Genomic DNA, 23,362 nt, shown 5'->3' with positions numbered 1-23,362 from the left:
TGAACATGGGTGTGCATATATCTGTTCTTGTCATGGCTCTCACTTCTTTAGGGTATATACCTAGTAATGGGATGGCTGGGTCAAATGGTATTTTTAATTCCAACTTACAAAGGAATCGCCATACTGCTTTCCACAATGGTTGTACCATTTTACAGTCCCTCCAGCAGTGTACGAGAGTCCCAATCTCTCCACAACCTCGGCAGCATTTGTTATTTTCTGTCTTGTTGAACTTTCCTGTTGGTTCTTGATGCCTAGCTTTTCCCATTGTCTTCCCTACAAGGATAGTCTGCATTACCCAATCCACATTAATAGGAAGGGCAATCTCAGTTAACTTTTCATGGAAACAACATTTCTTAGTTGTCAAGTACCTGTTTCAGTGTCTTACTTATTACTTATTTAATTATGGCATAATAAGGAGCTTGACTAGTATATATGGGTTTTGGGACAGACACTACTGGTTTTTGTTAGCATATCACTCAGTTGTTGACACTAGAAATATTCAAACAGATAAAAATGGTCTACTAGTTGTCGATGTTTGGCATACATGGACCTCAGCTTATTTAAAAAAAGAGGAATGTAGTGCATTAAGTCATCCAGCGAGTTTTTAAATGTTGGTTAATGAAGATCACTTCTGCTGTATAAAACATGGTTCTTCTGCTTCAGGCTTATGTACCAGAGGAATTCTTACCTTAATTAGGTAAACTTGCTGTACACAAACCTGAACTTTTTAGGTATTTGTGATCAAGTGTTTTTTTTTGTTGTTGTTGTTTTTTTAAAATTCATAATACTTTATTCTTCATTGTTTTTGTTAAGAAATCTTTCTCATTTAAGAAATATTTATTCACTTACTTTCTTCAAGCCAGCATGCTAAGTTTTATGGAGAAGATAGTCATAGATCCTGACTGCCCTCCTCCAAACGAAATGAAAGAAAAAAAATGATTAAAGAGAAGATATGTACAGAAATAATTGAAATATAAGAGAGAATGTAATGAATGAACTGAGTATCTGGATAAAGTGCTCAGATTGTTCATAGGAGATTTAGTATTTTCAAGAGAGTTACCACTTTGTTTTGAATGTGCTTAGCTTTATTCTTCCAAGTACCAGAGTACAATATATTTGAAACATTCAATTCTAGTTACAATTTATAGGGAGAGTTTGTGAATAGAACTTGTTCAGTCATTTAAATTTATCATTTGTTGAACAAGAGTGCCATTTTGGGCTCCAGTTTTATTTCTCTGATAACAGTTTGTGTACCTGACATTTTACCCCTTTATTTATAGAAAGAGCATTAAGAAGTTGGTTTTGAAGAACCTTAACAATAGTAATCTCTTTTCTCCTGTAAACCGTGATGCTGAAGATCTTGCTTCACCAACTGATTATCCAGAAAATGGAGAGAGGTAAATTGAAGGCTGTTCTGGGTTGTTCCTAGTAGAGAGTTTGAAGAGATTCTGTGCTTAGAATTTATTCATTTTATGAAAATTTGAATTAGGACGTTGGTGGATGTTATATAGAGTAAAATAGCATGTGACTGCCTAGAAATCGAATCATGTTTTGTTTCCTGAGTAGTTTAGACTTCTGAATTTTTGGAGTTCTTCTGATTCAGTTCTGTAGACCTAGTGTGGTATCATGTATATTGTTTTCAACAAGGTTTGCTTGCATTTGACACCCCTCACCCCCTTAAGGGATATTTTGTTTGTGTTGGTTATTAATACATAGTCATTAAAACCAAACCCTCCTACCCAAAAGAAAAAGGAATCTGTGTAGAGGTATACAAAAGAAGAAGTGAAAGTGTCCTCACTAATCCTTAGTAGTTTGGTGTATATTCTTCCACTGTAGAAAATTTATTTATTTCAGTATATATTCTTACAGATATGTATGGGTAGAGGTTTTGTATTCTGTAACCCGCTTTTTTCCCATTTATTATAAATGCTCTATCATATTAGTATGCATGTATCTGCCTCCTTGTTTTTAATGACTGCATTGTATTCTCCATTGTAAATGTAACAAAATTCAACTAATTCCACATTAGTAGTTATTTATATTACCTGGTATTCCTTTATTCAAAATAATGCCTCAGTGAAAATCTCTGTGTATTTTTATACTTTTTTTTTTTTTTTTTCCTTTCAGTAAAGTCCTAGTTTGGTCTTTTTATTAATAGAGCATTTTCTAACACGTTAGTGATTGTAATATTAAAAATATAAAACAATTTTCATTTTTTATATTGAAATTTTCTACAAGAGCACACTTTTATATATATATATATTTTATTGTGACTTTTGTAAAAGTTTACAGAGCACATTGGTTTTCCATTCAGTAAATTCCTATACATTTTGTTTTGTGACATTGATTGCAATCCCCACAAGGTAACAGCACCCTTCCTACTTCCTCCCTGTCTTTAACATTGCCATTTGTCCTCCTTTCTTATTCCTTCTGCCTTCTGAGCTTTATCCCTGGACAAATGGTTTCCTTTTGATCTCTTGTGGTTGATTGTTAAAAGAGCATGCTATAAAAAAATACATCAGAATTGAGATGTTCAGATCCATTCATTCATGAAAATAAGCCAGTCAATGCATAGATATGAGAGCCAGATTTCCTAGGTTAATATCCCAACTCTCCCACTTAAAACTTTGTGACCTTGGGCAAGTTACTTTACCTTCCTGTGCCTCAGTTTCCATAGGTATAAAATGGAGGCAGTGATAGTAACCTACTTCACAGGATTACTTTAAATATTAAGTGAATTTTTAATAAGTAGAATTGCCTACATATTAAATGCCAAGCACTTAGTAAGGACTCAGGAAGCCTTGACTGACTATTAACATTTCACTACCACTAGTGTTACAGGGGCTAAAACATTTGTTTTGTTTTTCTCCTTTTACAGATTCAGTTTCCTGAGCAAACCTGTTGATGAAAACCATCAGCAGGATGGAGATGATGATTCTCTTGTGTCACGTTTTTATACTAACCCTATTGCCAAACCCATCCCTCAAACCCCAGAGAGTGCTGGAAATAAACATAACAGCAGTAGCAGTGTGGATGATACCATTGTTGCATTAAATATGCGTGCTGCCTTGCGAAATGGGCTAGAAGGAAGCAGTGAAGAGACATCTTTCCATGATGAGTCACTGCAAGATGATCGAGAAGAAACAGAAAATAATACTTACCACGTGCACCCGGCAGGTCAGATTCAGATTGCTACATGACTGATCTCTTCCTGGTCATTTGAAATCTCGTTTGTCACAAATTTCAACACCAGTGAAAGTCAGCTATCTGAATGTTTACATACTTTTTTGTTGCATTTTATAGAAGTTAACATTTAAATACTTTTCACTTATGGTTTAGTTGATTGCTAATTCACATACTTTTGGGACGTTTGGGAGTAGTTAAAATTGATAAGTCATTACTTTGGTGTAGTTTAAAGAGCTCACATTTTATAGCCAGAGAGTGTTCAAGTCCTGATACATCTTTAGCTTTATAAACTCATCTGATTGCTTACTAGGTTTTTTTTTTTTTTTTTTTATGAAGTTAAAAGTAGTAGTTATTTCCTGTCATACAGGGTATTGAGATTTGAATTAGATGAGGCATATGAACTATAAAGCCTGGCATGTATAGGCACTCAGATGGTACCTGCTGCGGTGGTTATTTATTATCATCTCAATTCTGTGCTTGCTTTTATTTTCTAACAAAGACTAAGCCATAAACAATGTAAACTTTAAGATCTGCGAGTCTTGGTCAGATACTTAAAGCTCATCTTTTTTTCTGTTTGACATAACATCTCAATTGTGTTTTCATCAATGTCATCATACTCCTATTTTTTAATTTTTTTATAGAAGTAGTAAACTACACAGATCTTAATAAATTTTGACACACACACATGTACATACATGTTTGCTTTATTTTTTCTTTCAGTTGTCTAACATCTCAATCAAAACAGAAAGTTTCCTTGCATCCCCATTCAAACTATTGTCCCCCGTAGTCTGTTCTTAAACTTCATGTAAATGGAATCATACTGTCCACATTCTTTTTCACTCAGTATGTTTGAGATTTCATCCATGTTGCATATGTTAATAATTCATTCTTTGCTATTGTTGAATAGTATTCCATTGTATAAATATGCAGCGTTTTGTTTATCTGAACAAAATGGTGAACATTTTGGATTTTTCATTGGTCTCTTCTTGTAGTGTCTGAAATTTTTATCTACCTATCTATTGCCTTCATGTGTATCTTTTGGTCACTTAGTAAAAAATCCTAAGTAATCTGTATTAGTGAATTCATTACATTACATCTCTTTCTCAAATACTCACTCAGTAAATATTTTATTGTTTCCAGGTTTTTCATTGATTTTGTTTGCTGCCACCCTATGTAGAGTTCCATTCCTGACTACTTTTAAAGATTGCTAAGACATATACAGGCACCCTAACACCCCTCTAAACCTTGTCAGAAGAGAACCAAGTCAAGTGTACAAGTAGGCATTGCTGGAATTTGTTTTGATGTCTGTCTGAAATGCTTTTGTCTTAGAGAGCAGGTTAGCCTTACCTATAGCTACATATGGGACATATGGGACAAGGAGTGATTAAAATGAACATGGCAGTGTTCCACTACTTCCTTGGAGTGCTTCAGCTTTTTTTGGAGGAAGTGGGAGGGGTCATCCCAATTAGAGCCTTACTTTTAGAAATGTTCAGAAACCTCTTTACCCAACTTAAGAATTTCTCCTTCCCCATCAAGTATCACTAGATGTTTTTGAAATTTCCTTAGTTCATGCTTTTTTAAGTACTACTAATGCAGACCTTAGGGAGGTCTGGTGGCATAGTGCCAAAGGCATGTGACTGCTAACCAGAAGGCTAGAGGTTCAAACCCACCAGCCACTCCTCAGAAAGAAGGTTGGGCAGTCTACTTATGCAGTGTACTCCACTTTAGAATTTCTCCTTGCCCATCAAATATTACTAGATATTTTTGAAATTCTCTTAGTTGGTGCTTTTATAAGTACTGCTGATGCAGGCCTTAAGTTTCTCTTTTGTCTATGGGACTTGCTCATGTAGGAATTTTTGGTTTTAGCTCTCTGTTGGGGAATCTAAATTGTAAGATACAAGAGGTTTATGGAAGACAGTAAAGCCATAGGACAAAAGTATTGGATTTGGAATTTTAACTCCACCTCTGCCACTAAATTACTATGTAAGCTAAAATAAGTTATTTGTACCCTGGGTTTTGGTACTCTCATGTGTAAAACAAAAGACAAAATGGATTTAAAAAACTTTTCCCAGAATGTATTCTGTGAAATACCATTCATGCTTCAGGAATGGGTGTCATATGGAAAAAAAGGTCTGTGGCTATGTCTGGGAAACTCTGGGTTACACAAATTTAAATCAGGGCTTCGAACCAGTTCTTCCTGGTTCACTCATAGCTGGCAAAGTAAAACTGGAAGACTTCAACCCAAATTTGTAAAATGTGAGCTGGAACAAGAAAAAGTAGGTTCAACACTTTGCTAGAAACTTAATCTTGCTCTTAGAAAATAAGAGCAGTATACACATTGCTTGGCAAACAAATATCTTGACCAACTAAATCAGAAAAAGTGGTGACCCATTCAGAGATGGCTTTGAACGTGTATTGCTTTTCACAGTCTTGGCAGTAATCCACTTTCCTGCATCAGGCTGCTGAAAAGGCTCACTATTGTCTCTTCCAAGTCTCCTGTTCCAAAACTTTGACTCATAATTTCCCCCATTCTGGTATTGTTCACGTCACCCAAAATTTTAAAAATTTGGTTCTGTTCCAGTTTCACTGCATTGGCCAGGACTAAGCTGGTTCAGAGCCCTGCTTTAAACAGACTTCATTATTGGGAGAGTTTTCAGAGCCTGTAGTGTGCTTATCAAGTTCATGTTCCTCAAACTTACTAGACCATGTAAGTTTTTGAAAAAATTTTTCTGTCTCCTAAGAATACCAATTGGTCAAAAACGAGTTTGGAAAAATCTTTTATCCTTATATTTTTTTTTTCTATATATAATAATTTAGTTACTGATAATTTCAGGTACTTTTTAAAGATACTCATTTTGTAGGAAAAAAAGTTTTCCCCCAGAGAGACAAAGAATTTAATGACACTGCAATAGCTGAGAAGAGTGAAAATTGGAAAATGCCATTTTCTGCACCATGAACATTCTCAGGGAAATCACCTTCTAAGATTGATTCTCCACAGATAGTATTTAATATTTCAGCTTAGCAGTCATACAGTCAAGAGCAGTCAGTAACAAGCACTAGCAACTTTGCTACTTCCCATGAAGAAGGAGAGTTCTGGCCTCAGTTCAGTTGAGTGCATTTATACCTGGCCCTGTGCCTCTTAGTGAGTAAGGTATTTGCTAACCAGAAGGTCAATGGTTCAGACTCACCAGCCACTCCTCAGAAGGAAGGTGAGGCAGTCTACTTCTATAAAGATTTACAGCCTTGGAAACACAGTGGGGGTTGCTTTGAGTCAGAATCGACTTGATGGCAGTCAGTTTGGTTTTTGGTTTTATGCCTATTAGCGCGTGGAGCATTCAAGCCGAGGCCCCTACCCCAGCTGATTTTCGGCCACTCACTTCTGAATCAGCACAGTGCTCATGTTGCCTATCAGTGCTAGAGAGAACTCCCAAAGGGCTGTGGGCCTGAGCCGAAGACCACTAGAGATATGTTCTCTTTTCATCTTAAATTCCCTTCTCAGCCCCCACTGGATTCAGTGACATCTTTTCGACTAGTTGCTGTGATGTCAACTCTGACTCATAACAACCCCATGTGTGTCAAAGTAGAGCTCTGCTCCATAGGGTTTCAAAGGCTGATTTTTCACTAGCAGATTGCCAGGCCTTTCTTCTGAGCTGCCTCTGGGTAGACTCAAACTTCCAAGCTTTTGGTTAGCAGCCAAGTGTGCTGACCATTGGCATCACCCAGGGACTCCCTGGTCCACATCAGTGCAGGTTCATTCCAGCCAGGTGCTCTGCATAAGAAGCTCAGAAGAGAAGGGAATAAGAACATTTCATCCTAAAGGATCATTTTCAAGGCCTGTGTGGAAGTCCGTTCCATACAGTTTTATGAAAAAGAAAAAGTGAAGTGGATATTACTAAGACTTCTTCTTCCAAGGATAATCACTATTAATACTCTATTTATGTTTGTTTGGTCATAGGTATTGTTCTTACTAAGGTTGGTTACTATACTATTCCATCTATGGATGATCTTGCTAAAATTACCAATGAGAAGGGGGAATGTATTGTATCTGACTTCACTATTGGTCGTAAAGGTGAGTTATGGTGGATAACCCACAGAGGTCTGCATCTTGTTTTTGTAATAAAGTGAAGAGAAGCTCTTGATAAATGTTTTTTTCATACATTTGGGACCATCACTCAAAATAGCTTGGCTGAGTAGTAGACAGTCTGATCAACAATTAACAAAGCAACAATAACTAGAACCATATAACTTTCTTTAGGCCTAGTATACCTGTGTGGGGTTGGTAACTGGCCCATTTTCTTTCTACAAGTGAGGATAATACTGGAAATATCAAGAAATATTAAGTAAAAGAATTGAGTAGTTGAAAAGAAATGGGTAATACTAATGTTCAACTTCATGTTACTAAGTTATTACAGATAAAATTTTCTTCATGGAAAAAAAATCTCATTTTGCTGTAGAATAGAAAAATGTGCTTAGGCATTTTAACTAACTGCAACCTAGATGTTAAGTGTTGTTTATGTAGCAGCATTACAGATACTTCAGAAAAGATTTAAGAAGGCTATTTTGAGAACAATAAAAGTATCGTGAAAATGCAAAAAGTTGGAATCTTAAAAGCTAGTAAGCAGCCATCTAAAGTGTAACCATTGGTCTCTCTGGAGCAAAGAAGAGTGAAGAAAATCAAAGATGCAAGGAAACAATTGCCCACTGGACTAATGGACCTACCCTCCTGTGACCCTGAGACCACAACAACAAGATGATACCCAGCTACCACTGCTGACTGCTTTGAAAGGGATCACAACGAGAGGTCCTAGATAGAGTAGGAGGAAAATGTAGAACAAAACTAAATTTAAGAAGTCTAATAGAGACTGGTGGAACGTTCGAGACTATGGCTGTTAGGCACCCTTCATGCCTGGAACTGAGCTCACCCTCATGGGTCAGCCTCAACTTTCAGCCACACAATAGACAACAAGCCTATAGGATGAACAGTGACACCAGGGAAGTACTCATTCCTTTAAATAATCAGCCATACAAGAACAAGAGGGCAACATTTGCCCAGGGATAAAGCTCAGAAGGCAGGAGGGGAAATGAACAAAGGATGAAGAGAAATGGTAAACACAAGGAGGAAGTGGGAGGAGTGCTATTGTGGGGAGTAGATGTCACAGAACAAAACGTGTGAATCGTTGAATGGAATAATCAACTTCCTCTGTAAATTTTCACCCAAATCACAATAAAAAGCTGAAAAAAAAAAGGAAAGGACCTCAGAAAACATCTAGTCCATCTTGTACCATGCAGGAATGATAAAATATCTCTGGCAAAAAACACATGTTAAATCATGTAATAGTGTAATTGTTATTACCCTTTATATCCCCACGCATACATTATTATGGAGAAATAACCCACTTTAGGAATTGTTGGATCGTTTAAAATCTTGACTAATGTTTAGATCTGATTGTTTCATCACTGGAGGTGTAAAGTAGGTTTTTGCCCTCATAGAGGATGGATTTTTAACTATTTGTTCTGATTTGTAGGTTATGGTTCAATATATTTTGAAGGAGATGTGAATTTGACAAACCTAAATTTGGATGATATTGTGCATATCCGAAGGAAAGAAGTGATTGTCTACTTAGATGATAGCCAAAAACCACCTGTGGGTGAAGGGCTAAATAGGTATGAATTTATTTACATGTATAGAAAATAACCAGCTAAAACCACAAAATTTTTTTAATAAGCACAAATGGGATCATAACTATATACATTCTTCTATGCCTTGCTCTTTTGACTTAACAGTATACCTTGTGGTTATCGTTTTTCTAGCCTCATTTGAAAGTATAAATGATAAAGAATGCTGCTCTGTGTTTTTTTTCCTCCCCTTCATATGGCCATGCTTAAATCTTCTCTGTATTTTAACCTGAGAGTCTAGCTTCTAATACCTCTCCAGTCAGGGAAGTGCCATAGTTTAAATGGTCTGTCTTTGAAATTTTGGAATAGCAGCTCTAGTGGATCCATTCTTTGGGTCTTTGTTACATAAATTTATTCCTCTTATTCATTAATATTAAGTATTCTAAAATATTAAGTACTTGTTCTGCGCTAGTGACTGTTCTAGGTACAAGGCATATAGATTGAGTAGGACATTGTCTTTTAACTCAGATATTGATATGAGAAAGACTTTGTTACTACTATTGTAGTTATTGTTACATACTGATTATTTAATAGTTAGTACTGTAGTCTTCCTGATACTTCATTATGCAAGTATTTGGTGTTGATAAATGGCAGTAATTACTGTTATTACTATTGTTGTTAGTAAGTATAATAGAACTTAAATCCTGCACTAAGACTTAGGTCTTAGCACTGGACTATTACCTAAATTACTTGGTTGAGGATTCATTGCCTAAGTGTTATTAAAATTAGATAAGAAATAATTGATGTACTGTGGTAGTTTGAAATAAATGCAGTCTGACTGCAGAACCCAATATTGAGCTAGTTAATGTGGTGCTGACTCTTCGCTCTTCAGTTTCTCTACCTCGGAAGACAAAACTCAGGTTCATGAAACACCTGCAGTATAATTCCAAACTGACATAGCTCTTTATTTGATATTTATGTAGGTGTTAGTTGGCTTTCTGGTCTCCAAAATGAAGCATTTACCCCTTACTTGGTTGTACTTTACAGGAAGGCTGAAGTTACATTGGATGGAGTTTGGCCAACAGATAAAACATCTCGTTGTTTAATAAAGAGTCCAGATCGACTTGCTGATATCAACTATGAGGGGCGCCTGGAAGCGGTTTCCAGGAAACAAGGAGCTCAGTTCAAAGAATATCGGCCTGAAACTGGTTCTTGGGTGTTTAAGGTATAACCACTTATTTTTCTGACTTTTTTTGTTTTTCCTTTTCTGACTTACAAACTGTGATTTGAGGCATAAAATGTTTTTGTTGGAAGAGAGCCTCTGCTCCATTCTCTTTGTTTTCACAAATAAGGAAACAGATCTAGAGATACCTGATGATTTGCTCCAAATTACACAGGTACTTAAAAACCACAGCAAAATACACTGTTACAAACTCATGATTCAGATCCTCTACTCCATCCTGTGAGCTGTTAGATAAACTTGAAGGTATGGCATCATTTTTGATTTTTGGCATCATTAGGGTCTTTAGTAATTCAGTAGACCTAATTCTTTGTCCCTGGGTAGAGATAACTCTTCCTAAATAAGTGTCAGTCATCCTGAAGGTGAAGAGATAAAGACTTTTTGCCTTTTTTGTTAGTTTGACGCAATGTTTTCTTCCTCTTCCAGGTAAGTTGGATTATTTAACTTGGTAAAGGCCTTTGTATAGGTAGAGAATAATGAGGCAGTGATAAGATGATGTGACAGAATAGCTTTGTATTTGGTTTTCTTATAAATGATTGCATTTAAAATTATATATATATATATATATATATATATATACACACATACATTTATTCACTTAGTAATTTTATTAGCAGCTAATACATGCACCAAACATCCTCTGAATCTTAGAATAATAGTAAAGTGTAGTGGGTGACATTTTGCTCTTAATGCTTTTGATTTTCTCCTTTCTCTTTGTAACTCTGAGAGTGCAAGGGCTTGTGGAGGCTCTTTTGAATGATAGTGTTAAGATTAACATTTTTGGATTCTTCTTCTCCTTAGGTCTCCCATTTTTCTAAGTATGGTCTTCAGGATTCTGATGAAGAAGAGGAAGAGCGACCATCCAAAACCAGTACAAAGAAGTTGAAGACTGCCCCTATGCCTCCTACAGGCCAGACTACCCCATTCCAGATGGCTCTTAATGGCAAACCAGCACCTCCACCCCAGGTAGAGCAGGGACAGTGAATTGAATGGAATCCGTGATAACAGAAGTTGAAAGCAAGTCATTCAGCTAATACAAAGCTGTTTTATGACCCCTGGAACTCTGAAGAGTACAAATGCATTGGCAATCACGTTGAGACAAGTACAAGGGAGGTGTGAGGTGATACTGGCATCTGTTTTTTGCTTGAGAGGTTTAAAAAATTCTCTTGCTGTTTGGATCATTCCTTCTACAGATTGTCATTCTTAAACACCTCCCTCTCATTTGGACTTGCTGAATTCTCTACTCAGTAATAAACCCAAGATAGCATTTTGCTTATATAGGTTGATACAGAGTAATTCCTACTTTTGTTAACTACCTGGTGTGCAGTTTTAATCTTGTTCTTTACCTCCATGGTTTTTTTAAAAAATTAGCTTTCTGTAAGAGTTTTAACTCCATTTTTCTCAAATTGTTTGCTTATACTTCAGGTAACTGCTTGATATTTGTATTTTTAACAATACATAATCTTTATGACTATAGATAAATTTAAAAATTCAATGAATTATTTGGCTTGGGGAGAGTAGAGACTGCATTGTTTATTGTAATTACCTGTACCATACTCTCTTTCAGGATTGTTAAGCCAATATAGACATTTAATCTTTGTGGGAAAGCTTTGTAATTTAAGTATCAGGTACTTTCTTTGAATACCAACTCATAAAGAGTTTTACTTTAATTTGGATGTTTATATTCAATCAAGTTATAAAGATTTTTTTTACTTTGCTGCCTCATTCCCTCAAAGAAGAATTTTTGATAAAGAATTTCTTTGTAAAACATCCTCTACCTCTCAGCTACTAAATGCTGGAACTTTGAAATTTTCTATACTACAATTCCTCTGGCTCCTGAAATGTGCAATTTTTATGTTTTATTAAACAATTTCTTGGGAGGCATTTGCTGGAGAATGTTTTGTATGTATATCTACAAAAAGGGTAAGGAGGCCACATGTTCTGACCTCCTCTAATCCCACAAGAGGAAGACAGGATTACCAGCAGTAACCCAAGGCCTATTACTGCAAGGCCAGACATGCTGCCTCCCTCCAGCCCTTTCACCAACCGTTCCTCCCAAAGCACCCACCACCTCTCTCCTGGGTTCGATAATTTGCTGCAGTGGCCACACAGAGCTCACAGATTATGGGGTTTATTAGGGAAGCACCACAGGCTACAATTCAAGTTCAGGAAAAATGCTCAGTCTCTCTCCCAGCCCACTGTCCCTCAGCCAACAGTCTCTCACAGTCTCTTTCCCATCAGTGCTGGTCCCTCGGTGTCTCACTCAGCAATGCGTGTCTCTTGTGTCTCTTTCAGCAACACGTCTTCCTCAACCAGCAGTCAGAGAGAGTTCTGCCTCTAGGAGGCCTCCTTTTGAGCCTGGCAGGGTGGTCAAACTAGCCAGTCACAGCGTCAGAACTCTAAGCACCTGAGAGAGAGTGGGAACCTCCCAGAACATTGTATTGTGCCACGCCCAACAGAAATAAACCACATGGATAACATTTAACAATCAGGAGCTCCTCAGTTGCTCATAGAAAATCCCACCTTGGAGTTTACAAAGACTTATGGGTAGAAAAGCCACACTAAGTAATTTACTACACCACAATATCCATGCTCACATGCACAGGGTGAGGGGAGGGTGTGGGAAAGTGGGAAACTGAAAATATGCTAACTTTTGTGTATATAAGCTTTGTAGCATTTCAAATACTCCTAAGAAATCTTGTTATTTTAACACTTTATTGTGGTTTTGGGTGAAAATCTTACAGCGCAAATTAGTTTCACATTCTACAGTTGATACACGTTTTGTGACATTATTTGCAGTGACCCCTAAGAAACATCTTCTGAAGTGAAGGAATATAGTAACTGAACTTGGTTTTTTGTTTATTTTGGATGAATTATATGCCTTGTACAGTCCCTTTCCAAAGTGTTTTTTGATGTTAACTTTTTTAGGGAAAGAATACATAGCCTAATTTTATGCTAATAAAAGTAATGTTTAGGACCCTAAAGGTACAGCTGGTAAAGCAAAGCTTCCTCTGTCGAGAGACAGCACAAATTTAAGTAATATTGACAGTCAGTCGTTATCAGGCACTTTAATCATCAAAATGCAAATAGGAGATGAGCAGAAATCCTTTAATAATGTTTCTGTAGGTAAAAGCTTTCTGAAGAACTGAGCCCCCCACAATTTCTGAGGAACATGGTTTTAAGCAAGAAGAAAGTGAGTTTTTTTTTTTTTAAGTAGAGAGATAGTAAGGATTCAAAATGAGCAAATATAATATAGTGGAAAGGGATTGTTTTTTAGCATCTTATTTTTTTATTAGTATTAATTGTGATTTGGGAGCATATATCCTTTGATTGAGGAAGTAGGTAGTCTTTGAATTTTTGGTTGGAGAGAGAGCAGGTAATGGAGAAAAGGGTAGGGTGTTCAGATATTTACGCCTTAAATTTTATTGACGTATTAGCTTATGAAGGCCTTGAACCTTCATATTAGAGGAATAATGCAGGACTCGAAAGAACTCTTCCTATCTACTCCCCACTGACCTAGGTAAGACCTGTGGAAAATGCCAGTAGTTGTAGTTTTTTGTTGTTAGCACCACAAAATCGTTACCTTCAAGTTAGTTCTGACTCATGGCGACTTCATGTGTGTCAAAGAAGAACTGTATTCAGTAGGGTTTCCAGTGGCTGATTTGGGCACAGTAGATGGCCAGGCCTTTCTTCTGAGGTGTCTCTGGGTGGAATCTGACTTCTAGCCTTTTGGTTAGCAGTTGAGTGTGTCAGTCATTTGCATCATGTTGTTGTTGTTATTTGCTGTCAAGTCGGACCCAACTCATAGTGACCCCTCCTAGGGTTTCCGAGGCAGTATCACTACGAAAGTAGATTGTTCCATCTTCCTTCCAAGGAGTGGCTGGTGGGTTTGAACTACCAGCCTTCTGGTTTGCAGTGAAGTGCCTTAGGCACCACGCTACCAGAGCTCCTTTACATCATGTAGGGACTCCTATTAGCACCAAAGACCCTAAATTTTATTTTGCAAAGGAAAATAACTTGAATCATCTGAATGAACAAGAACCAGCTGCACAGTTTTCTCATCCTAGTAGCAAAATGATTCTCTTCCCACTGTCATCTGTCCTCTTGGAAAGTGGTTGATTTCCATGATACGGTGTTCCTACGGCCAATTGTAGCATTTTTTTCCCCTGTATTACAGCCTTGGCTTCTCTAAATTTTTTTTCTTTTGGTATTTCTTTAGGTGTTTAGGGAGATTCGGATGTTGGTTTAATCACATTAATTGACCTTTTATATGATATCCTCAATTCCTTGTTTTTCAGTTGGTTCTTAAGCCCTGTTTTTGTTAGAAAAATTAGCAAGTAAGTCTAAACAATTAGAAAATATGAAGGTACCTAAATTTTCATGTAATCTTGTCTCCTATACCTTTTAGGTTAGAGAACATGTTGACATTCACACAGATGAGTTAAGGCAGTCATGAAGAGATTCATTCTGTAATTGGAAGAGCAGTTCAAAAATGCCAGTCAGAGCTCCAGCCCTCAGTTGGCTGCATCGGAATACGTTTGTCAGTTTAACATTGATTCCATAGATCTGACGTGGGTCTCAGGCATATTTATATTTTAAATACTCCTGCCCCAATGATTGAGATTTGCAGCCTGCTTTTGAAACTGCTTGCTGAGAAGACCTCAGACCTTTGACACTCAGGTAGAGATACATGCAGGTTTTTCCTTCAGCTTTACACTGAAGTATAACCTAGGTTCAGTACTTTCAAGGCAGGCTACTTGAATTACTCAGAAAACTAATATCATTCACTCAGTCAGTTCATTCAGATATGTTAAATAAAAAGGAAAAAAGTGATTAGGATTTAGAAGAAAATCCCATTTTGTTTTGGAGACACTTTGATTTGAAATAAAATTACAGATCTCTAGATGAGCCATGTTGTAAGAAGGGACCATTCCCTGGAGAAGGATGTCATGCTTGGTAGGGTGGAGGGTCGACAAAAGAGGGGGAGGCCTTCAACGAGATGGATTGACATGGTGGCTGCGATGATGGGCTCAAGTATACCAGGGATTGTGGGGCTGGCGCAGGATCGGGCAGTGTTTCGTTCTGCTGTGCATGGGGTCGCTATGAGTCGGAAACTACTCGATGGCACTTAACAACAACAACAACAGATTGAGCCATTGGGTTGAGAGAGGTGTGTGTGTGTGTATGTGTGTATGTTTGATATTTATTTATATATGTGTTTATATATATGTATATATATAATAACTTTATAGCCATAAGCTTCTTTGTTTCAGATATTATTGAAGAACAGATTCATTTTCTTCTTGTATCATCTTGAAAATTTTTTAGGAAGTTTTAAAATCAAATATGAAGTTGTTAATTTTGCTAAGCCTCTTATAGTAAAATCTCTGAATGCATGTGTAGAAAACACAGTTGCCTTAATGGGCCCTTGAAACCCTGACATAGAATTACTCTTGATGAGGAAATGATACTGTTGAAAAGGAGGGCTGATTTTCAAACAAAACAAATATAAAGCATTCTTTGTGGTTAGAACACAGATTGTCTTGCAGGCAAGCAGCAGTAGTAATTATATGGATCAGATGGACTGAGAGGACAATATGAACTATTTAAACATCTGTTAGACTTTGGACTGGTCATTAACTCTGTGAGAGCAGAAGGTTCTCAAGTCACTCAAGGTTTCAGTCATGATTCTTTGAGGCATTTGTTCATGTGTTCATTTGAAGAGACTCCATTAGCTACAGAGTTGGGTTGGCTGTGTTCTTTACGGAAGCCAGTCACCAAGCCTTGCTCTTCCTTGGGTACCGCTGGGTGAGTTTAAACTGGCAACTCTTGGGCACCCCATTGAGTACAGATTATCTGCGCCACAAGAGACCTTTAGTTATGATTCTTGGTGAGCTCCTTAATCTCCTTATGTTCCAGCAGTCATTTGACAGGTATTATCTGTGTACTTAGTTATTCATAAGACGTTGTGCTGGTACTCAGAAATAGGATATGATCCTCCTTCAAGAAAGGAAGAAAACGTAGTGTAGGAAAGGGAGAGTTCAATATAGGAAAGCTTATTGGGCTTCTCCCACTACATGCCTTTCTTCTCTATAGACCTCCCAGAAAGTATCTTCCTTTTTATTTTTTCCCCCCTCATTCCTTCTGTGACATTTTTATTAGTCCACTTTCTTTCCAGGACTATCTTTGAAAAAGGACCTGATCGCCTAAGATTTCTCTGAAAATAAGGACACAAACCGTTTTTTGTTTGAGGGAAAGTGCTCATTGCAATTACTTATATATACTTTAACAGAATTCATATATTAAGGACTCTGGGAATTTATTAAATCCTCCTAGTTTCGTAGTGATTCCCTCTTGCTGAAAATAATTCAAAAATGGTTGCAGAAGTCCTTAGATAGGGAACTGCCAGAAATTCAAGCCAGAGTCATAAGAGGACATGGAATAAGGGATCTCATTGCTGATGTGAGATGAAAGTAAAGAATACCAGAGAGTGTTTACCTGTGTATTATTGACTAGGCAAAGGCATTCAACTTGGTGGATCATAACAAATTTTGGATTGTATTGGAAAGAATGGGAATTCCAGAACACTTAATTGTGCTTGTGAGGAACTTGCATAGACCAAGGGATAGTCATTCAAACAGAACAAAGGGATACTGACTGCATGGTTTAAAATCAGGAAAGGAGTGTGGTGGGGTTGAATCTTTCCACCTTACTCAATTTGTATATTGAGCAAATAATTGGAGAAATTGGACTATATGAAGAAGAACACAGCATCAGGATAGGAGGGAGACAAATTAACAACCTGGGATACACAGATGGCACAGCCTTGCTTGCTGAAAGTAAAGAGGACTTGAGGCACTTGGATGAAGATAAAGACTTCACTATGGATTGCACCTCAACAAAGAAATAAAAAATCCTTGCAACTGGACCAATTATCAACATCATGATAGATGGAGAAAAGATTGAAGTTGTCAGCATTTCATTTTACTTTGATCCACAGTCAACATCCATGGAAGCCGCAATCAGGAAGTCAGACAATATATTTCACTGGACGAATCTGCTGCAAAAGACCTCTTTAAAGTGTTATTAAAAAGAGCAAAGATGTCACTTTGAAGACTAAGTTGCGCCTAATCTGAGCCATTGTCATTTCAGTGGTCTCATATGCATGTGAGAGCTGGACAGTGAATGAGGAAGACCAGAGAAGAATCAATGCATTTGAATTATGGTGTTGGCAAAGAATATTAAATACACCACTGGCTGCCAGGCTGAATAAATCTGCCTTGGAAGAAGTACAGCCAGAATGCTCCTTAGAAGCGAGAATGGCTGGGATTTGTCTCTCATGCTTTGGTCATATTTTCGGAGGGACCAGTCCCTGACATGAATATCATGCTTGGTAAAGTAGAGGTTCAGCAAAAAGGGGAAGATGTTCAATGAGATGGATTGACAACAGGGCTACGACGATGGGCTCAAGCATGGTAGTAATTATGAGAATGGTGTGGGACTAGCAGCATTTCTGTCATACCATAGGGTCTCTATGAGTCGAAACCAACTCGGCAGCACCTAACAACAACAATTTCCCCATGTCCACTTACCAGATAATGTGTTTGAAGTCTGTACATGAGGGTGCAATGAATAAAACTTTAATTGTTAGCATTCTTAAAGATATGCTGAGTACCTTAGATGGCTTGTGTAGTCTTCCCATTTTGCCTAAAAGTGTTGTAGGTGAGCATCTTGTACTTATTAGTATACCTTTGTTGAGCAGTGTAATAAGTTGGAGCCATCCTCCCCCTTCTTACATTCCTTCTTTACATCCTTACTCCTTCTTGTCCCTTAATGTTTTATTAATTGCTTTCTCAGTTGCGTGTCAAGCACTGCATTACGCAGTAGAAATCAGTGTTCAGTAAATGTAGAACTGAACTATGTGCTTCATGTTAGATACAGAAAATAGTAGACATAATCCCTGTTTTCAGACTTTGACAATCTGGTGGAACAAACATAATATATGTAAGAAATTACAGCGTGTTGTGATATGTGATATAAACAGTATTAGGAGAGCCCAACAGAGGAGGATATCCTGATGATAGACAGAGGATAGAGAGTATCAAGACCTTTTCCAAAATGGAATTGTTTGGCTAAAAGTTAACACACTAGGGAATCTATGGAGTGAATGTTTGAGAGTGTTTTCCCATAATTCTTGTAATTGTATGGAAGCATTATCTCTAGAGTTTTTTCTCTCCACATCCTCCCTCCCACCCTGGAGTTTAAGTCATAAGAGCAGTCAGACCTGCCTGTAGCCTCCCCAGTAGGAGAGAAATCATGGCATTAGTGCCTTTTGACCATTATCCAGCCTCCAAGAATTTTGTTAAATAGCCTTGAGGATTGTTCATATTTTAACTGGCAGTTCACCATGTATCCAACGCTTCAATTTTTCTGTGATTGTAAATGGGTACACTCATTCTTTTGGTAAGAATATTTGTGAAAAGGAATGCCAGGTAGCAGTAGCTAATATATCATTCAAGATAAAGTTTAAAAGTTACACTAATGGTTGTTTCTTTGTCCAAAAAAATCATGAAAACTTTTTTGTTATTACCTGTTGTATAATAGCATTCAGTTGAGGATCAGCATAAAACAGGCACCTGTAAAAGAGTTGCCAACAATTGTGAAAGGATATAAATCTGCAAATGATGTAATGATAAAAATAATTAGTAGGCCTTTTTGGTATGAAAATGTTTCATAAATTGATTCAGTAATATCTTAATATTTTACCAGGTTATATGTGAGTTGAGCCATAATTAATTTTTACTGAACCAGTTGTTTTAGAACGTCCTTGAGGTTTTTATTTTTTAACCTTTAGTTCACCCAGGTGTCCTTGATAGTATTTTGGATGCTCTTTAGCAATAGTTAAACTCATGTTTTATGTCATTTCTATAGATACTGGATACCATTCATTAATTTTTTTGTTGTTTTTGTTGTTAATGTAGGGAATTGGGATTCTTTTCATTATCAAGTTTTCAGTTGTGGTAAATTTTATATAACAGAACATTTGTCATTTTAACCATTGTTAAGTGTACATACAATCAGTGACATTAATTACATTCACCATGTTGTACAGCCTTTACCACTGTCCATTTTCAAATGTTTTTCATTCTTCTAAACAGAAATAGAATACCTCTTAAGTAATTACACCTCATTTCCCTTTCCCCCAGCCCCTGGTAACCACTAATGCATTTTAGTTTCTGTGCATTTTCTTAGAGATTACATTTCAATTTTAGGAGGCTTTTATCTTTCCAACCGTTAGGCATGGTCATATCTTTAAAAGTGCATAGTGTATATATAACTCTTAAAGCTTATAAACATAAAGAGATTATTTTCAGATTAAAATTATTCCTAGTATCATCACTTTATTTCTTTTTGGGAAATTAAGAGTGGACATTCCTTATATATTACATGGTACTGCACAGGTTGAACCCAGCTATCCTTAGGATTCAGTTACCCAAAAGACAAATTCCAGGCCCAAAATGGTGTTCCACTAGAAATTTATTTCTAAACGTTTTCTCTAAGAAAGTGCAAAGTTACATCTAGATTCAACAATGGGTCTCTTCTTGTCCAGAGTAAAGAAGAAAGAAGAAAACCAAAGATTGCATGGAAACAATTAGTCCTCGTGACTGGTACATCATGCAGTCCTTAGCCTATACGACTATGAGACCAGAAGAACTAGATGGTGCCCTGCTACCATTATCAACCACTTGGAGGGAGATCTATGTAGGGGATCCTGGATGGAGAGGGAGAACAATGTGGAACAAAACTCCATCATTTGGGGGGTTTGAAAGGGGGGGTCCAAGTTTGCTGGTCTGATAGAGCCTGGTGGACCCACTGAAACTATGGTCCCTAGCTGCCCTTCAAGTCTGGAATTGAACCCACATCTGTGGCTTCCAGCCAAACAAAAGACAAGGCATATGAGCTGAACATTTATAATAGGTAGATACACTTCTTGGAGAGAACAATCATGGGAGAAAGGGCTGTTTATGCATAGGGAGACAGTTCAGAGGGCAGGAATACATGGAGGGATGGACACAGGGAAGAGGTAACTATCAGGAGGAAGTGGGAGGGGAGCTATTGCATTGGGGTAAATTGTAGTCAATGTCATGAGACAATGTATGTGTGAACTGCTGTATGGAAAGTGAATTTGCTCTGTAAACTTTTAACCAAATCACAATTAAAAAAAAGAAAGAAAGAACATGCAAAGTTATTGGAGACTTTGATATTTGTATCTTTTGTTCTCTTTTCCCAATGACTTCTGGCTACAAGGCAGTATGAGGCAGGGCGAACCTGTATAAATCAGAAAATTGTAGTTGCTAGCTATCAGGTAAAGGTATAATCTTTGTGTCTGAAGACTACCATTTGCTTTGGTATGAGTCACTGATCTTATGTTCTTGAGGTACCATATATTCAAGGCCTTGGATGTTGGCTTAGGTTCCAGACACCAGACACTTTTATAATGTTACACAAGGGTGCTTCCTCAAACCCTCATTTGGATCCCAAGTACTTATAAGGGAATTTTGGAGTAATTGTTGTTAAATCCTCTTTAGCAAATAATGCTACCTCATCTCATCATGGAATGGGTGGAACTTGATACTGATTTATTATATTATTAATTAACTAAACCTGGTTTATTTGGTGTAATTTAATGCACTCATTGTTTTATCATTTTTCTATGATATTTCTGCTGTCTACAGAGCCAAAGCCCAGAGGTGGAGCAGTTAGGAAGGGTTGTGGAGCTGGACAGTGACATGGTAGATATCACCCAGGAGCCAATTTTGGATTCCGTGTTAGAGGAAAGCATGCTTGAGGATCAGGAACCTGTTTCAGCCTCAACACACATTGCATCTTCACTGGGAATTAATCCACATATTTTACAGGTGAAGCCAAAATAATACTTTATCACCCTTGTATAACATTAGGCCACTTTATGATTATCCACTTAAGAGCATTAAGTGCTCACTGGAATAAGAAAAAAACAGGAACATGGCCAATGTTTGGGTCTTGTTTTCACATTTGAGGAATGGAGGCTACATTGAGAATCAGAAAATGGGGCTTTAGGTCTTAATTCCATGAGAGTTAAAAGACCTGGATTCTAATTCTTGTTTTATAACTTTATTGCTGTGTTTTTTGGCACATTACATAACATCTGTGAGCACTGATTTTTCGCCTCTTTAAAATACTACTTTGTTTTCTTCACAGGGTAGTTTTGATACTCTGTAAAGAGCTCTGCTGAAATGAAAAATTTTTTTTAAAAGGAAAAAAAAATCTTAGGAGATAAAGGTTTCTTTAAGTTCTGCCTCAACTTCCTCTTATCCATACCTTCCGGTGTGTTAGTGGTTTAGCCTCTGGCTTATATTTGACTTTAAAATTACTTGTTCAGCAAACCTGTGAGCAGCTGCTATGTGCCAGGCTCTGGTGAGACTATAGATAAAAGGTGTATGAAATGACTTCTGCCCTTAAGCTTTATACAGCGTAATAGAGTCAGTCACGTACAAGTTATACTAGCTCTGGACATAACAGCCTTGAGTCAGGAATTTATTGGTCTTCATAAACTGCATTTGTCTTTTATGGCATTGCCTTTTTAGATCATGAAAGCATCATTGCTTGCTGATGAAGAAGATGTAGATATAGCCCTGGATCAACGCTTCAGCCACCTTCCTTCCAAAGCAGATACTTCTCAAGAAATCTGTTCTCCCAGACTTCCTATTTCAGCATCCCACTCGTCGAGGTCTCGTGCATTAGGTACTGTAAAAGAAGATGCTGTTTTACAAGAAAGCTGTAGAGTCATCAAGTTCTGCTTTTCACGTTACCTTCAAAGCTGAGTGGGCTTCTCTAGTAAATATTTCTGTAAAGGCCGTAACAAAAACAAAACAAACTCACTGTCGTCAAGTCGATTCCAACTCATAGCGACCCCTCCTTGGGTTTCCAAGGCGGTATCTCTAGGGAGGTAGATTGTTCAATCTTCCTTCTGAGGAGTGGCTGGTGGGTTTGAATCGCCAGCCTTCTGGTTAGCAGTCAAATGCCTTAGGCAGTATGCCCCCCAGAACCATGATAAATTGTTGTTAGGTGCTGTTAAGTTGGTTCTGACTCCTAGTGATCCCATGTACAACAGAATGAAACACTGCCTGGTCCTGTACCATCCTCACAATTGTAGCTTTAGTTGAGCCCATTGTAGCCATTGTGTCAGTCCATCACATTGAAAGTCTTCCTCTTTGTTGCTAACGCTCTACTAAGCATGGTGTGTCTTCCTCCAGAGACTGATCTCTCCTGCTAACATGTCCAAAGTATATGAAACAAGTCTTACTGTTGTTGTTTCTAAGGATGTTAGAAATTGTACTCTTATAAATATCTATTAGGAGTGGCCAGTTTCAAGAACCACAGTTAGCTGTTTGTGCAAATGTAGAATTTGTGCAGAGAAAAATACTGCTTCTGAGGTCATGTTTTTGTTTACATATAAATATGGATGGTAAGCTTAGAATTCTTGGTTTTTATCAAACCTTAGAGGAATCAGCAAATTGTCATGCACTACACTCTTTTTACCATCCTAACATTATCCTTATTGTCTTCTAGGGACAAACATTGCCTCTTACAATACACTAAACTCGTTAGAATTCTACTTTCCCCTAACCTCAAGTTCCAGGGAGGTGATTGTGCATGTATGATTTTAAAGCTTTCCCTTTTCTATTCTAATTGACTTGTAACTATGTGGAATTAGAGGCATAAGTAGAGTATTAATGTGAGCAAAGGACTTAAACAGATAAAATTACAAAATATTTTGAAAGCCAGAGAAACTACCGGAAAGAGATTTATTTTATTTTAAAAATAGTGTACTTATTTTTCAGTTCTTTTGAGTGTCCTTATTAACTTTTTTAAAATAGCATCAAATAGACATTCATAATAACCTTTTCTATAATGGGCACTACATGAAAATCTCATATTAGTAATGTTAGGATTTAGACAGAAACCATAAAATTGAAAAACAAGTATTAATAACAAGAAGTGTCCTTCAGAAGGGCACATACATAGACATAAGATGCCTGTTTGCTCCTTAGGTCTGGCAGCGTTAGAATTATGTGAATTTAAAACTTTATTTTTTACATGGATTTTTTAATATGGACTAAGGGTTATGTTTGGGATCCTTATAAGAGCATGAGCATTGGTCTCAAAGTGACCTGGGGTTATCTCTCAAGTCCTGCCACTTAGTAGCTTTATGGGTTTGAATAAGTCACTTACATGAGCCAAGTTTTCTAACCTATGAAATAAGGATCATCATCATAA

The 23,362-nt window shown here is 37.2% G+C and overlaps 1 protein-coding gene across 1 annotated transcript in view; it reads left to right on the top strand.

Moving 5' to 3' along the window:
- The window catches only part of NUP98 (nucleoporin 98 and 96 precursor), a 92,998-nt gene that overhangs the window by 50,009 nt on the left and 19,627 nt on the right, over positions 1–23,362 (top strand). The window contains exons 14-21 of the mRNA XM_042780961.1: positions 1,281–1,397; positions 2,879–3,177; positions 7,142–7,255; positions 8,712–8,850; positions 9,850–10,027; positions 10,844–11,008; positions 20,779–20,961; positions 21,670–21,826. Of these exons, the coding sequence (XP_042636895.1) occupies positions 1,281–1,397; positions 2,879–3,177; positions 7,142–7,255; positions 8,712–8,850; positions 9,850–10,027; positions 10,844–11,008; positions 20,779–20,961; positions 21,670–21,826 (1,352 nt within the window). The remainder of the gene's footprint in view (positions 1–1,280; positions 1,398–2,878; positions 3,178–7,141; positions 7,256–8,711; positions 8,851–9,849; positions 10,028–10,843; positions 11,009–20,778; positions 20,962–21,669; positions 21,827–23,362) is intronic.

Source organism: Orycteropus afer, unplaced genomic scaffold (assembly GCF_000298275.1).
Source record: "Orycteropus afer afer isolate SDZICR_OR568_19922 unplaced genomic scaffold, OryAfe1.0 scaffold00074, whole genome shotgun sequence".
Lineage (NCBI taxonomy): Eukaryota > Metazoa > Chordata > Mammalia > Tubulidentata > Orycteropodidae > Orycteropus > Orycteropus afer.
Note: the sequence above shows the minus strand (reverse complement) of the source record. Positions and strands in the feature narration are given on the sequence as shown.